This window comes from Lutra lutra, chromosome 6 (genome assembly GCF_902655055.1).
Source record: "Lutra lutra chromosome 6, mLutLut1.2, whole genome shotgun sequence".
Lineage (NCBI taxonomy): Eukaryota > Metazoa > Chordata > Mammalia > Carnivora > Mustelidae > Lutra > Lutra lutra.
The window spans coordinates 10,202,656-10,219,270 of NC_062283.1; the positions used below are offsets into that span (position 1 = coordinate 10,202,656).

The window sequence follows — 16,615 nt, forward strand, 5'->3', positions numbered from 1 at the left end:
AGTGTTTAATAAATGTTTGCTGCTATTAACTACGGCAAAGTATCAATGTTATTATGGCAGATGGCTTGGAACCCTTCTGTAGAGGAAAAAACTCACTGTGTTTTCTGTCTACTGACTATTCACCGAATACTTTTGTACTCCAAATGTGTGGAGGGTTTTCTCCTCACCAAGTAATTCTTCACTTTTCAAGGGCACCAATTGGGTGTCTTACAATTTAACTGTTTTGACACTATCTATCTGGAGTTCGCGTCGGATGGCACACAGGTCAGGGCTCAGTCCTACAAGACTGCCCTCCAGGGGCGCCTGGGTGGCTCAGTCGCTTAAGCGTCTGCCTTTGGTTCAGGTCATGATCCCAGGGTCCTGGGATCAGCCCTGTGTCCGGGTCCCTGCTTGGTAGGGGAGTCTGCTCTCCCTCTCCCTCTGCCCCTGCTCGTGCTTGCTCACGTTCTCTCAAATGAATAAGTAAAATCTTAAAGAAGAAAAAACAAGACTGCCCTCTACCACGTCAGACACCAGTCCCAAGTCCAGTGTTCCCGCCCTTCTGTTTGATCATTTGCTTGAGCAGACCGTAGAATTTGGGAAAACAGTTTACTCTTGACCCTTGAACCACACAACACAAGTGTGAATTGCACGGGTCCACTTACATGTGGATTTTTTCCCCTAAATACAGTACAGGACTGTAAATGTGTTTTCCTTATGATTTTCTCATTAACATATTCTTTTCTCTGGCTTGTTTTATTGTAAGAATACAATACATAATGCATACACAAAATATGTATTAATCAACTATATGTGTTATCAGTAAGGCTTATGGTCTTCGGTAGCTATGAGCAGTTAAGTTTTTGGGGGGAGTCAAAATTTATACGTGAATTTTTGACTGGGCAGGGGCTCAGCACTCTTACTTGACCCCATTGTTCAAGGGTCAGCTGGGCTTACTAGGTTACTGATTGATTATAAAAGGATACAACCTAGGAACAGTCAGGTGGAAGAGAGGCTTAGGGCAAGGTATATGGGAAATGGTGTGGAGTATCCATGTTCCCTTTGGGTGTACCAGCCTCTGGACATCTCCACGTGTTCACCAATCTGGAAGCTTCTAAAACCTCATCTTTTTTTTTTTTTTTAAATGGAGGTTTCACTGTGTACGCCTGATTGAATAAATCATTGGTCATTGGTGATTGATTCAACCTCCAGCCCCTCCCCCTTCCCCTAAGTTAGGGGTGAGAGGAAGTGGAGCTGAAAGTTCCAATCCAATCACGTGGTTGGTTCCCCTGGCAACCAGTCACATCCTGTGGCTTTTCAAAAGTCACCTCAGCTCACTGTTAATGCTCCAGAGCTATTTCGGGAAAGAAGGCTCAAACTCCCGGTATTGTGAGGAAAGATGCCCCTATGCTCTAATCACTTAGGTTTTAATTACAAGTTTTAGGAGCTGTGAGCGAGGAGTCATGGATGGACATCAACATACATCTTTATTATATGACAACACCACACCTTTCCAGGGGGAGAATCATGCCTTCCTGCTGCACTGATGTGAGGCTGGCCCCTGTGACTCGCTTTGCCCAGTGAGAATTGAGAAGTGATGCACGACATTTTTGAGCCAAAGCTTGAAGAGCCATTGTGGGGTTTGCCACCTTTTCCTTTCCTGCTGTCACAGATCTGGCGTTGTTCTGGCTAGGGGCTGTTTCATTAGCCTAGAACTCAGAATGCAAACGATGACAGCAGAGTCACCACCAGACAGTGATGGGCAGGTCACACAAGTGAGACATAAAGCCCTGTTCTTATAAGCCACTAAGATTTGAAGGTTGGTCACCATGATGTCACTTAGCCTAGGCTGACAGATACAGTTGTTAAACAAGACTTATAAAAAGCCTCTTATTTAAGTATTTGCTCCATCATTACTCTCCGACCCTCTGTAGACCTCAGCCATGAGCAGTTTTCCCATCAGCCCAGTAACCCACTTCCAACTGGGATACATCAGATGTTTCCAGAGTCCCTGGTATAGGTGTCTAGTGGTCCTTCAGAACCTGTGGCATTTCCAGTTTCTCAAGGAAAGTGCTATTAACAAGCCTCTTTTACCAAAGAGTATGTGCACACAGGGTACCTGGGTGGCTCAGTTGGTGAAGCGTCTGCCTTCAGGGAGTCTGCTTCTTCCTCTCCCTCTGTCCCTGCCCCGCACATGCTCCCTTTCTTTCTCTCAAATAAATGAATAAAATCTTTTTTTAAAAATATGCATACAGTGCACATACTGGGGCACATGACAGCTGTATTAGTTAACTAAGCTCGTCTTTGGGGACTGTAGAGATGGTCGAAAACAACATCTGGGCCAGGCTGTGCTGTCAGGGAAGCCCCATCAGCCTTTCCATAGCTCAGCCCCAATCCAGGGTTCTTCTCGGGCTAAGCCAGCTCTCCAAAGAGCTTTTACTTCTCTGCAGCAGGGTCATGACCTCAACAAGGTCATGACCTCAACAAGCTGCCTTCTGAGCCCTAAGCTTCTTTTCCCCCTGACTTCCAAGTGGGACATTGTCTGTAAGGCTCTCAGAACTTTCCTTGACGTTGCCCAAGAAAAGCACCTGCACGCTCTTATTATCCGTTTTTGCTGCTTTCTTCAATTCCATAGACAGGAATAAGAAAAACACCAATCATAGATGCATTAGAAAGTTCCAGATTCTTAAGAAGTCTATCCAGTTAAAATCCCTGGTGTAGTTTATGACTCTTGTTAGATGGATAACCATCTGGGTTTCTTCCTGCCAAAAGTCTAAGTTTAGGGTTCCCACAATCTCCCTTACAGGCCTTTGGGAACTTCTTCCTGTGGAAGAACCCTGAGAAAGCCCTCACCTCTTTCTTTTTTTTAAGCCTGAAGAGCAAACTGTGGCAGAATAACAGGTTCCCTCTGTGGCCCTGAGTGGTAATTTGTAGTTTTGAAGGATTCCCAGGAGGGCTGATGGGCACTGATGTTGAAGGCTTACTCTTTTGAGGATTTTTCTAAGGACGGCTTTTCATTTCATTCCGTGAAATACTCCAGACACTTAGGGAATGTGGTAGGATCACATCTACGGAGTAATGTTGAGTAACCGAGGCGGGGGGAGTCCGGATTCATCAATAATAGTGATGGTAATGGTAACAACAACACCTGCTGTTTATTTTACCCTCATTCCCGGTCAGACCCTGGTCTAACGTGCTGGGCACAGCAGGTAAGCGCCATCATCATCACCATTTAGAGATGAGGCAATGGAAGCAGAGAGAGGATGAGTGACTGGAATAAGGCCACACAGCTTGCAAGTGGCAGAGCTGGAATTTGAACCTGGGTTGCATGACCCAAAAGTGCATGTTTCACTCCTTGTGCTATGCTGCCTTTCTTTCTTTGACACGCTTATCATCTGTGTCTCCAACTGTAAATACTCCCCTTCCAAAGGGACTTATGGATGGAGGGCGATGTCAGCCTTATTTTGTGTAATTTATTGACATTCGCCATGCTGACAGAATGGCTTAGCTACGTTCATTGAGAATCTTCTTGTCTTCTCAGTCACATGGGTGCTTTTCCCAGGTTAATTCTACCCTTACTGGAGGATCTAGGAGCAGAAATGTAGCTCAGCCTTGATAGAGCCTAGAAGGTTTCAGAAACCTCAATGGGTCTCTCTTCCCTAAGTGTCCTGCACAACGGCCTCATGATTATTCTCCTTCAGAGTAGAGTTCTGGTCTACCTATAACTATGAAAAACGCAGGTTGACTGCTTGGAGGGGCCAGCTTCCACTCAATGCCGTGATGAGAACATAACAGGTGTTAACTCGTTTTATCCTCATAACAATTCTATGAAGTAGGTACTTTTCCTATCATCACATCAATCACCATCATTCTTTTTTACAAGCAAGGAAACCGAGGACCCAGAAAGTTAGTCCATATTTTCCTGCTCAGAAAGGGAAGGCTCAGAATTCCAACCAGACAGTCCCATTCCAAAGGTCACACCCTTGAAATCCAACCCCAAATCTGTAGGGGAAAGATGATGGACTCAGGCCATGGCAGGAATAGCCAGGAATACTTAGGGTCCAGTGAACTGTACCAGCAGGTAGGGTTCTACAGTACAAACCTGGCAGCGGAAGCCTAGGAGCCAAGGGGTGAGGCGTAGGGGGAGAAGGAACTGGAAAGGCGGAACATTGCTCATCAGGCATTTTACTCAAAAAGGCATCTACTATGTCCTATGGGGTAGGAGTTCAGATTCCCCACTCATGTGTGAACCTATTGAAGATTAGTGGGGGATTAAACAGCTTGTTCCAGGCTCCACGTGAGTGAGACAATATTCGAACACAGCCCATCTTATTCCTAAGCCTCACTTTATTCCAACACACTTTCAGAGGAGGGTCGCCAGAAGGACAGTCGAGAGAAGGTGTTACTAGACAGATTGCATTTTCCGCAAGGGCTGCAAGTATCACCCACCCCACGTGATGTTCTTAAAATACTAACTTTGACATTTCGCTCATTGAGATAAGGGAAAGATAGTCCTGCCCTTGGATTTGGGAGTGCTGTTGTGACTAAGGCAAAAGTGACACCAGAGGACTTCTAAGGTAGGGTCCTAAGAGCTGATAGCACGTGCTGGTACTCTCGAAATGCTCCCTCCTGGAAACTAGCCGCCACGCTGTGAGCAAGCTCACGCCTACCCATGCGGAAAGACCATATGGAGACAGAGCCTTGAGACCGCTTAGAGACAGAGCAAAGCCTGACCTGTTCCAGCTGTTCCTGCCCCCTCATGGTTCCCGCTCTAGCTACCATATGACTACAGTCTCGTGATAGAACCAGAAACGGAACTGCCCAGGGGAGCCCTTCTCAAATTGTTGCAAGCGCCATTGCTAGATTGGGGGAGGTTATGTTACACAACAGCGGTCATCAGAACAGCGCACTCAGAGGAACAGAAGTCTTCATGTGGACGTGAGCTCCCCCCAACTTCAAGTATCCGAGGGGCTGCCACCTATGACAGGAGTTTGACTCAGAGCGTGAAGCTCTAGGAGATAGCACTCATGTCAACAGCTGGGATTCATGGAGAGGCAAATTTGATTCTTCACGGAGATCTTCTCTAACTATGTGATGTTAGATAGAACAGAGTCACCTGGTAGTGAGCACTCTGCCACCAACACACTCAAGCAGAGGGATGACCATTTTAGGGGATGTTGTAGAAGGGTCTAGAAGACTCCAAAAAGGCACTTTCTCACTCTGAAAATATATGATTCCAAGTGAATTAAGGCTGGACTCTTTTGGAGAATAAATGTTTAGTAAACCCTTCTTATAAGAGGTGAGGACTAATCTGGACATTTAAAGTTGGAGAGGGTAGGGAAAGGAAAGCAGAAGGAACAACCACTCAGCAAACAGCCACCGAAAGCTGTTTAACTAGAGGCACTTTGTTAATCATTCCCCCTCTCGCCTTAAGACTTCTTCTCATCCATTTGTGGTGGGTTCTGGGCCATTATTTTTCTAGACCTTTCCCCAGTCACCAACAACTCTTTTGCCTCCCCCAGTCCTCACATCCCATCGATTGCTAAGTCATTCATTCCACTCTAGTCGACAATATGCCTTGCATCTGTTCCTCTTGTCCGCGCCCCCAACACCCCCTGCACTGTCACTGGCTTTGTTCTAGCCGTTGCCACCTGTCATTGAGATGACCGCAACAGCCCTCTGAGTCATTCCTCAGGATGCCCTGAACCTGTCAGTCCCCAGCTTCCAAACCAAAACCTTCAGTCAATTCCCCCTGCTTTTAGAATAGAGTTGAAACTTTTTTAAAATAAAGATTTTATATATTTATTTGAGACTGAGAGAGAGCAGGGGTGAGGGGGGAGGAAGGGGGATGGGCAGAGGGAGAGGGAGAAACAGAATCCCTGTTGAGCAGACTCCCCACTGAGCCCAACATGGGGTTTGATCCCGGGACCCTGAAATCATGACCTAAACCAAAGGCAAACGCTTAACTGAGCCACCCAGGCACCCCTGGAGTTGAAACTTCTTAGTAGGCATTCGAGGCTTTCATGATACAGCAGAGAATTAAGATGTGGGGAGGGGAGACATAAAATAAGAAGGGTTTGGGGAGAGGGAAAGAAACACTCATCCCTCTATTCCTTTCATAGGGCTGCTGTAACAAATTACCATAAACTGTGTGGTTTAAAACAACGGAAATTTGTTCTCTCACAGTTTTGGAAGCTACAAGACCAAAATCAAGGTGTTGGAAGAGCTGTGCTCTCTCCAAAGGCTCTAGGAAAGCATCCTTCCTTGCATCTTTTTAGCTTCTCAGAGCTTTTGGAGATTCTTGGCATTCCTTGGCTTGTGGCTCCCATCACTCTGATCTCTGCCTCCATCTTCACACGGCCATCTCTGTGTGTGGGGTTTTAAATCTCCTGGTTCTTTCTGTTACAAAGATACCAGCCATTGGATTTAAGGCTCATCCCAGTATGACCTCATTTTAACCTGATTATGCCTGCAAAGCCCCTGTTTCCAAATAAGGTCATATGCACAGATACCAGGGGTTAGGGCTTGAGTGTATCTTTGGGAGGCATAATTCAACCCTCTATAATGCACGCTGATGGAAACCACGGAACAATGGCTTAGCATGGGGATGGAATCTTGCTTGTGAAAAGGTTCTGGGTGACATGAAGGACTTCAGGAACAGGCAAGGTAATCTTAAGTAGGGTACTGGATGACCAGGAGGGTTTGTTTATTTGATTTTGAGCAATGGAATAGCATGCATGATCAAAGGATACAATTTAAATTAGGAAAAAAAAATCAGTCTGGAAGTTGGATTTAAGGAGATAGTAATAGATAGACAGTAAAACCAGGAAGTTAAGAAAATCCCTGAGTAGCTGGAAGGTGAGGAGAAAGGCACAGAACTGGCAGGTTAGCCCCAGAAGGTTGTTAATCTTGCCTCTTTTTTTCAGCATTATATTCCGAGAGCCTAGAACAGTGTCTGTCACACAGTCGATCCTTGGGACACATTTGTTGGATAGACAAATGTGTGGACAAAGTAGGTTTTCACTAGTAGGTAAAGGAAAAGAAAAAAGGTGCCACAAGCATTTCAGAGGTGAGCTTAGTGGATTCTGGAACAGACAGAAGTAAGGAGGAGCATTTTTTTTTAAGGCAAGCCCACAGCTTGGCACCTGCTGGAGACCAAGTTGAACCTCGGTCACACCACCTGCCCACACAGTGGCATTAGACCTGACTCCCGTGCTATTTTTCCCGACCACAGAATGTGAGTCTGGGGTACAGGACCCTTAACTTCATGCACGTCCGCGTGTACATTTTTCAGCACCCTGCACACAGCAGGCCCCCAATCCGACTCTGAATGAACTTATGAATGACTGAATTTCCACATTTAAGCAAAATCGAAATACGTCCCCCAGACTCCAACTCTGAATTTTAAACTTGTGCACCCTTCAAAATGCCTGGCACACAGTAAGCTCCCAATAAGCACTTGTTGAACCGAACAGAGTAAGCAACTCGGATTCACCCAGTTCCGCCCTGGCCGCGAGGTCTGCGTTGGGCAGGAGGACAGAATCCATTGCTCTTGCATTCTTATGTAAGAGCGAGTGACCCTCCCAGCCTGCTAGACGTCTCTCGCACAGAAGTGGCGGGGAAGGGAAGGGAAGGGAAGGGGAGCGAGAGCAGTTTTTGAGAAACACACACTGTGCCGGTGGTGGACGCACAGATTCGTTTCCAGCCTGGGTCGGTCCCCCATATCCATCTGAAAAGCCCACTGCTCGCCGGTGTGGGGCGGGCGGAGGGGGCGGCGTGCTGGCATTTCGGTCCAGGCGTATTCCGTTCCGTGGGTAAGGCCTGCCCACCCGGCACGCCCAAGGGCGCCGGGTCTGCGGGTGACAGCGGCCCCGCTGGGGGACTCCGTTCCAGGCGGCGCCCCCGGGCTCCCCGCGGGCGGGCACGCCGCAGCCTCGGCCCGCCCCCCCCCCCCCCCCCAGCCAGGCGTCCGGCCCCCACGGCCCCAGGCCCCGCGCGCTCGCCGTTCCCGCCCGGGCTCCCCGACGCGCTCCGGGCGCCGGCCTTCCCCGCGTCCCAGGGGCCCGGCGGGCGGGGCGCGGAAGATGGCGGCGCGGGCCATCCCGGGGCGGGCGCGAGGGGCCGCGGCGCGGCGCGCTCGGCTCGGCCGGCGCGGCTAGAGCGGCGCCTGGGCCCGGCGGCGCGGCCTCCTCCCGCCCGCGCCGCCGCCGCCGCGCCCCGCCCCGCGCGCCCGCCCCTCCCCGGGCCCGGCCGTGCCCCGCGTCGCGCTCCCCCGGGATGGCCCGCGCGCCTCGGCGCTGCCTCGCGGAGCACACGGCGGAGCGGCGGCGGCCGCGCTCGGGGGGCGCGCGGCTGCGGCGGCGGCGGCGGCGCGGCGCGTGAGGGGCCGCCTCGGGCCGAGCGGGCGCTGCCACATGTCGGATACCAAGGTAAAAGTTGCCGTCCGGGTCCGGCCCATGAACCGGCGAGGTGAGGAGCTCTCCGCTCGTTTTTTTCCTTCTGGGGTCGGGCCGAGGGCGGGGGCAACTTTGCAAAGTGCGGGCCGCCGGGCGGGGGCGGCGAGAGCGCGGCGGGGGCGGCGGGGCCGGGGCGCGGGCGGCGGCGCACTGGCCGCGGAGCCCCCGGCGCCCCGGCTCGGCCGCCCCCCGGGGGAGCCCCGCGCCCAGGGGGCCGGCGGCGCGGATGCTCGGCGCGGCAGCGGCCCTCTTCCCTTCTGCTTCCAGAACTGGAGCTGAACACCAAGTGCGTGGTGGAGATGGAAGGGAACCAAACGGTCCTGCACCCTCCTCCTTCTAACACCAAACAGGGAGAAAGGTACAGCGGGCGCCGAGAGGGCGGGCGGGCGGGCGGGCGGCTCCCACCCCGCAGTCCCCTGCAAGTTCGAGCCCGGAAAATGGGAGTGCTCGTCCCTATTGTTAGGAGGACGGCTTCAAGTTTGTCGCACGCTCCTGTCTGAAGCGGTTGCAAGTCCAAGTTCCTCTCCTCCCGCTGCCCCCCTCCTTGTCCCCTCCCATCCCGAGCGGCTTCCGAGCCGGCACCGGCCCGCCGCGTCCCTGGCCGGCTTCGGGGCACCCGGAGAGAGGGGGCCGGATGCGATCCCAGAGACGACTAGTTCCACATTTTACAGATTAGAAAACTGAGGCCTGAGGCGGGCAGGGGACGATCGCAAGGCCTTGTTTTAGTGGAACCCAGTGCCCTTCGTTTTTTTTTCTACCGCTGCACAGTTCGCTTTATTTGGCGGAATTGTTAGGGACTTTGCGTGGAAAAGGGGGGGGACCCCCCCATAACAAAGCAGAACCGTATTGTATGATGCAGGCTCAGGCGTGGACCATTTAAAATTATTATTTTGTTGGTGCTGGGTCGAGATAATGCCTGAATGTAATGCGCGAATTTTGATTTTCAAGGAAACAAAAGTGGTGCCCTGAGCTGTGTAGACACTGGGGGGATGTTTAAAAAGGGGCTGCATTTACTAGATGGCAACATATTTGCATTTGAAAAGTGGTAACTCTTGGATCCTTATTAATTCTGCTCTATTCCACGCAGCAGTATGGGAAAATGCCTTAAAATAATTTGAATATTTGGCATTTTTCTGGTAAGCCCCCCGAGAAGAAAACGGTTGGAATTCATTCAGTATAGCAATGCAGTAGCTTGTAAAAATAGAAAGGAAAAAAAAAAAAAAAACAAACCCGGGAGATCTGACAGAATTAATTCCTCTGGGACATGAGTATGAGTGTGTTTCTAAAAGTCACCTGTTGATTGATGCAGTACAATTTAGTGATTTTTTGCTCTTGGGAGATTTTTTTACTGAATAGAGACTGAAGTAGGGTTTGTTATTTTATTGCTAAAGGAAGCAGCTGCCTCTATTCTATAATCATGTGGTGTTCAGTCACAATTTTGCTAAATTTCGGGGAAGACGTTGTCAGGAGGTAAGATTGGGAGTTCTTTGCTTTTTGTGCTGAGGCTGGAAATTTTTGTTCAGTTTGCAAACATTCTGCTCCCTATAGCAGATAGTCCTGGTGATAGTAGATAGCTAAAGTTATACTTAAAATGCATTACATGCTTTTCAGTAATAGATGTATCCTTGGATAATATCTTTAGATACATTGTAAAGATTTATAGTATTTTAGATACATTTGTAGTGGTATAGTTGTATATTTCATGGTGATAGTGAACTGAGTAAATTTCAGTATTTAGGGATTGGATTAGATGTTCACATCATCAACATTTTTTCTGGAACTGGGTATTTTTTTATTGTTTTCTCTGCAAATTCTGCTGGGTCAGGTTCTTGAGAGCAGTCTGGGAAACAGGTAGAATATTAGCTCCAGTTAATGTAGCTGCCGCTTCTGTTTTTCTTGCTGGTTTAGCACCTGCTCCTTGTCACTCTTAACCATTGGGAGTGCTAAGGTTAGTTACCGTTTAATGAGATGAAGCTAATTTGTGGAGAGAAACATTTAATTTTGTGGAACCTGGATAGAAATAACTGTGGTTAGAAATGCTTAATAATTAGTTGATCATTTTTAGGGACACCACTGCAATTACGAATGGGGATCTTTTAAGTAAAGATTTGTAGGGTGACTTGGGGAATTATCCATCTGCTGGCTTATTGGAATAGCTCCTTATCTGAAATTGTTAAAAATAGCATTGAAACATGGGAGTTCTCTTGTTTTGTCCCCCTGACGGATCAGATTCTTTGGTGGATGGACCCTTTTTGTGGGATTCTGCCTCGGTACCGGTCACTCAGTTTACAGAAAACTTGAGGGCAGTCTGTCCAGCGGTGCAGCTTGTAGGTTAGGATTACTGTCTTTGCAAGGATGGAGACACCAATGCATTTTGATTTTCATTATGTAGCTTGGTTTCATATTTCTCCACTGGTTTTCCCTTAAAGCAACAGTGTATTTAAAAATAGAAATGATTCCTCCCTTGGGCTCTGGGTGGATTAATTACAACAATGCTTCATGTTATGTTTGCAATTCATTTCTGTCATTTATTTTGGGCTAGAGCTCAGGGAAAGGTGAGAATATTATTTTTCTTACCTATTAGTTCAAGGCTTGAACGATAGGAAGTCTTAGAATAATATTGGCAAACCTGTGTCAAAGTGACGATTTTATGTTCCTGAAAATTGCAAGAAATAACTAATGTATTAACTACGAATAGAAATTTTAACTTAGTGGGTGAAAGTTTGCAGTCCTGCTAGTAAAAACAAGCAAGGATCCTTTGATTTCCAGAAAAAGAAACAGATAGACTTAGCTTTCATGATTCCCCCCCCCCCTTATGGAATAAAAGCCAAGACTACATGTTAAGGACTGAAAGATCATAGGACTTCTGAGGTTAAAGATACTTATTCTGAAATTCTAAGATTATACTACACTACAGAGGTCCCGGTTAATAGTTGGACATATTTATTGATCACTGTTTTGAAACATTAAGATAGATATGAACATGTTTCTTTTTGTTGTTGTTTTTTTGTTTCTAAGATCAACTACTTTAATTTTATTTATTTATTTTTTATTAACATATAATGGATTATTTGCTCCAGGTGTACAGGTATGTGAATCATCAGTCTTACAGAATTCACAGCACTCACCCAATGTCCATCATCCAGCCACCCTATCCCTAACACCCCAGGCCCCAGCAACCTTCAATTTGTTTCATGAGATTAGGAGTCTCTTACCGTTTGTCTCCCTTCCAATCCCATCTTGTTTCATTTTTTCCCTCCCTAACCCCCACAATCTCCGCCTTGCCTCTCAAATTCCTTACATCAGAGAGATCATATGATAATTGTCTTTCTCCGATTGACTTATTTCACTTAGCATAATACCCTCTAGTTCCATCCACGTCATTGCAGGTGGCAAGATTTTGGGTGGTTTTTTTTTTTTTTTTTTTTTTTTTGGATGGCTGCATAATATTCCACTGTGTGTGTGTGTATCACATCTTCTTTACCCATTCATCTATTGAAGGACATCTAAGTTCTTTCCATAGTTTGGCTATTGTGGACATTGCTGCCATAAACAGCGGGTGCATGTGCCCCTTCGGATCACTATGTTTGTATCTTTAGGGTAAATACCCAGTAGTGCAATTGCTGGGTTGTAGGGTAGCTCTATTTGCAACTTTCTGAGGAACCTCCATGCTGTTTTCCAGAGTGGCTGCACCAGTTTGCATTCCCACCAACAGTGTAGGAGGGTTCCCCTTTCTCCACATCCTCGCCCACACCTGTCGTTTCCTGACTTGTTAATTTTAGCCATTCTAATTGCTGTGACGTGGTATCTCACTCTGGTTTTGATTTGTATTTCCCTGATGCCGAGTGATGTGTAGCACTTTTTCATGTGTCTGTTGGCCATTTGGATTATGAACATGTTTCTCAAAGTATTGTTGCATTTACTATTCAGGAGATATTTATGAAGTTTACATCACATGGGATCCTTTCTCAGCACAGAGGATCCAAAGCTGAGTATGGGCCTAGTGCCTGTATCATCAGAGGTTTGTGACTTCGAGAGACGCGGGAAGAGAGAAGGAAAAATAGTTAAAATACAATGTGGTAGATTATGTGGATTATACTTTTGCCATTGTATGTACCCTATTATTTGGAAATGACCTGTTTCCTCTTCTGTCTCCTTCTGATGTTGCAAGCTCCCTGAAGGCAGGTACTTACCCTACTTACCTTTGTGTCATGCCCTAACTAGCAGCTGACATACAGCAGGCGCTCAGCAAGTGTCTGCACCGAGTAGGTTCCCTGGTGTGAACAGGGGCCCGAGGAGGGGCGTGGAAGTGCATGGAACAGGATGCAGAAACAAGGCAATTCAGGAGGGGAGAAGAGAGTGAGAATCCTTAGGTTCCCAAATAGGTAACATTTAAAAAAACCACAGTATGAACAGATACATAGTTTAAAGTCTTCTTCTTTTTCTTTTCTTTTCTTTTTTTTTTTTTTTTTAAAGATTTTATTCATTTATTTGACAGAGAGAGGCAGGCAGAGAGAGAGGAGGAAGCAGACTCGATGTGGTGCTCGATCCCAGAACCCTGGGATCATGACTTGAGCCGAAGGCAGAGGCTTAACCCAGTGAGCCACCCAGGCGCCCCGTTTATGTATTGTATGTTGTAACTTTTTTTCAAAGTTGGCTTCCCCTGCTATTGCAAAGGCATGTGGGATGGCTCCTTCTGCTCAAGTATCTTTGCGGACCAGAAATTTAGAAATCAGTGAAAGTCATGTGAAATTTAAAAAATAGATCATCTAAGAATCAGTAATATTCCACATTATAAAATTATTTGGGTGACTTTGAATTCTCTTCTGTTTTCTGTGTTATACTTCTCTCTAGCTCAAATATTATAGTCAGTTGTAAGAAAGCAGAGCATTTAGATTTCATTAACATAAGAGTGATCATTCTTCATGCATGACATTAGTGGTATTTTTAAAGAGCATTTTAATAGAATATTTTCATTAGCTGTCAACATTTGCCATGCCTTTGTTTTAAAATAAAGGTAGATTGGAATCTCTTACTTTTAAAAGCAAAACTAAAAGTAATTATAATGCAGTGTAGATTAGTGTTTTAAATATTTTGTTCCAGGGATGCCTGGGTGGCTCAGTGGGTTAAGCCTCTGCCTTCAGCTCAGGTTATGATCTAAGGGTCCTGGGATCGAGCCCCACATTGGGCTCATGGCTCAGCGGGGAGCCTGCTTCCCCCTCTTTCTCTGCCTGCCTCTCTGCCTACTTGTGATCTCTCTCTCTGTCAAATAAATAAATAAAAATCTTTAAAAAAATTATTTTGTTCATAGTCCATGGTTAAAAATATATTTAACATCATGGACTCTGTGTGTGTGTGTGTGTGTGCGCGCGCGTGCGTGTGAATGGAGGTTCATGAAAAAATTTACTATGTGCAGCGTATCGGTTATTTCCTAGCCCTCTGTTTTAATTCATTTTAGAAGTGATGGTTGACTTACTGAATTAATTTCACAACCCAGGAATGTGTTATAAACTTATAATTTGAAAAACAGAAGTTTAGTGGGCAAGAGATTGGGTCCTGAATATATGTGTGTGTGTGTGTGTGTGTGTGTGTGTGTAAAAATCAATGTACTTTATTTATTGAACTTTTTCAATTTTAAGTAATCTCTTCTGATTACTTAAAATAAGGGGGTTTGAACTCATGACCCCAAGATCAAGAGTTGTATGCTCTTCTGACTGAGCCTGCCAGCTGCCCCTAGTGTACATAATTTAAAGTGTAAAGTAGTTTTTTTTTTTTAAAGAATTCTTTTTTTTTTTTTTTAAGATTTTATTTATTTATTTGACAGACAGAGATCACAAGTAGGCAGAGAGGCAGGCAGAGAGAGAGGGGGAAGCAGGCTCCTTGTGGAGCAGAGAGCCCGATGCGGGGCTTGATCCCAGGACCCTGGGAATCATGACCCGAGCTGAAGGCAGAGGCTTTAACCCACTGAGCCACCCAGGCGCCTCTGTAAAGTAGTTTTATAATTTATAAAATCTGTGATAAAAAAGAAGGAATCCTCTTTTTCATTTCTTTCACAGAATCAGCCACATATAGCAATTTGAGCTCATTCTTTTGGTATTTCCCTCCATATTTCTTTCTTTCTTTTTTTTTTTTTTTAGATTTTATTTATTTGACAGATCATAAGTAGGCAGAGAGGCAGGCGGGCGGGGGGGAGCAGGCTCCCAGAGAGAGAACCCGATGTGGGGCTCCATCCCAGGACCCCGAGATCATGACCTGAGCTAAAGACAGAGGCTTAACCCACTGAGCCACCCAGGCACCCCTCCCTCCATATTTCTGAATAACATGCTGGTAGTGCTGATTTTTTATTTGTTTTAGGTTCTCTTTCTATGTCTTATCCGTACCACACCCCCAAATTCTTCCCATCCCCTATTTCCCCAATATACTTATATAACAATTTTGATTTTATCCATTTTTAGTGTTTATTTATATGATTATATAATATAGTCAACTATATACAGTTGAGCCATGTGCTCTTCTATGGTTTCTTTTCCTGTCATACAAAATTTTTTGTTTTTCCTGGAGTTAACAATTGTTTTTACTTTTTACTTTTTCTTTAATTTTCTTCTTTTTCTATGTACTTATTCTTAATTTAACATTTACATTTTCCGCTCCTTGCTTAAGTCCCCTTTCAAGGCATTTAAACATATCAAATACTTTTCTTGATAGCATCTTCTTAGAGACATTTCTCCCTAAGCCTTCCAGCATGCTCCTGTATGAACTGGTAGTCTTCTGTGCCTGACATAGCTGTCATGCTGGGATTGCCCGTCACATCATTCTGAGGATTCCCGCTACCTCTCTTCTGTGCGGAATCTCTTGTTTTTCTGTCTCCTTTTTCTTTCTTGGTTTACTGCCTTAATTTTGTGTAGAGCATATTCTTCAGTAGCTTCCTTTAAGAGAGGGTGTTCAGAAGATAAAAGCTTTTTGAAACCATGAAAATATCTATTCTCCTCACTCACCTCATTGATAGTTTAGGTGGGTATCAAATTCCATTTTGAAGACGTTTAGTTGCTCTGTTGTCTTTTACTTTCCTGGGCTTCTGGTGAAAAGTCCAAAGCTATTTGGATTTCTTTATTTAAAAAAATTTTTAAAAAGATATTATTTATTTATTTGACACATGTGAAGACAGAGAGAACATAAGTAGGAGGTAGTGGCAGAGGGAGAGGGGGAAGCAGGCTCTCTGCCGAGCAGGGAACCTGATGCAGGCTTGATCCCAGGATATTGTGATCATGACCTGAGCCGAAGGCAGACACTTAACTGACTAAGCCACCCGTGTGCCCCACTGTTTGGGTTTCTAATCTTTTAGATGTGACATAGATTTTCATTTTCTGGAATCCTAGAGAATATTCTTCCCCAATTTTTTTCTCTTTTTATAAATTATTATTTTTATTAACATATAATGTGTTGTTTGCCCCAGGGGTACAGGTCTGTGAATCATTAGGCTTACACATTTCACAGCACTCACCATATCACATACCCTCCCCAATGTCCATAACCCAACCACCCTCTCTCTAGCCCCCGTCCCCCAGCAACCCTTAGTTTGTTTTGTGAGATTTGGAGTCTCTTACAGTTTGTCTCCCTCTGATCCCATCTTGTTTTATTTTTTCCTTCCCTACTTCCTAAACCCCCCACCCTGCCTTCTTCCCCATTTTTGAGAAATCAGGATAGACATTTTGACCTGGAAATTTATGTCCTGCATGCCTTGTGTCCTTGTCATCTTTTTGTTCTACCTTCTGGAAGATTCCCTCTATTATCTCCCAGCTGTTATGTTTAATTTTTCTTTTACCCTACCAATTTTTAATTTCCAAGAGCTTTTATTTATTTATTTATTTATTTTTGCTCTGACTTTTTTTTTTTTTTTTAATAGTATCCTATTTTTGTTTCTTGGTTATGGTATTTTCTGTCTTTTTCTGAGGACATTAATGATAGCTTTCTGTTTATGGTCTACTTTTTTAAATGTGTTGTTTTGTTTGTTAAAATATGAAGTAGTTTTATAGAAGCTAGTTTAAAGTAAAGATAGCTTGATCTCTGTCTTCTTTGCTAAGGACATTGCTCAGATGTAGCTGTAGTTTCTCCAGGGCAAGGACAATATATGACTCATCTTTGTAATCTCGGTGCCTAGATTCAAGAATGCCCAACACACA

General features: G+C 45.5%; 1 protein-coding gene across 11 annotated transcripts in view; it reads left to right on the top strand.

Annotated features, from left to right (window-relative positions):
- Positions 1–8,251: 8,251 nt before the first annotated feature.
- KIF13A (kinesin family member 13A) overlaps positions 8,252–16,615 on the top strand; it is a 205,557-nt gene continuing 197,193 nt past the window's right edge. For all 11 annotated transcript variants that reach the window (XM_047732627.1, XM_047732630.1, XM_047732632.1 and 8 more), the window contains exons 1-2: positions 8,252–8,448; positions 8,703–8,793. In XM_047732627.1, coding sequence (XP_047588583.1) covers positions 8,394–8,448; positions 8,703–8,793 — 146 coding nt within the window. In that variant the 5' untranslated portion in view covers positions 8,252–8,393. The remainder of the gene's footprint in view (positions 8,449–8,702; positions 8,794–16,615) is intronic.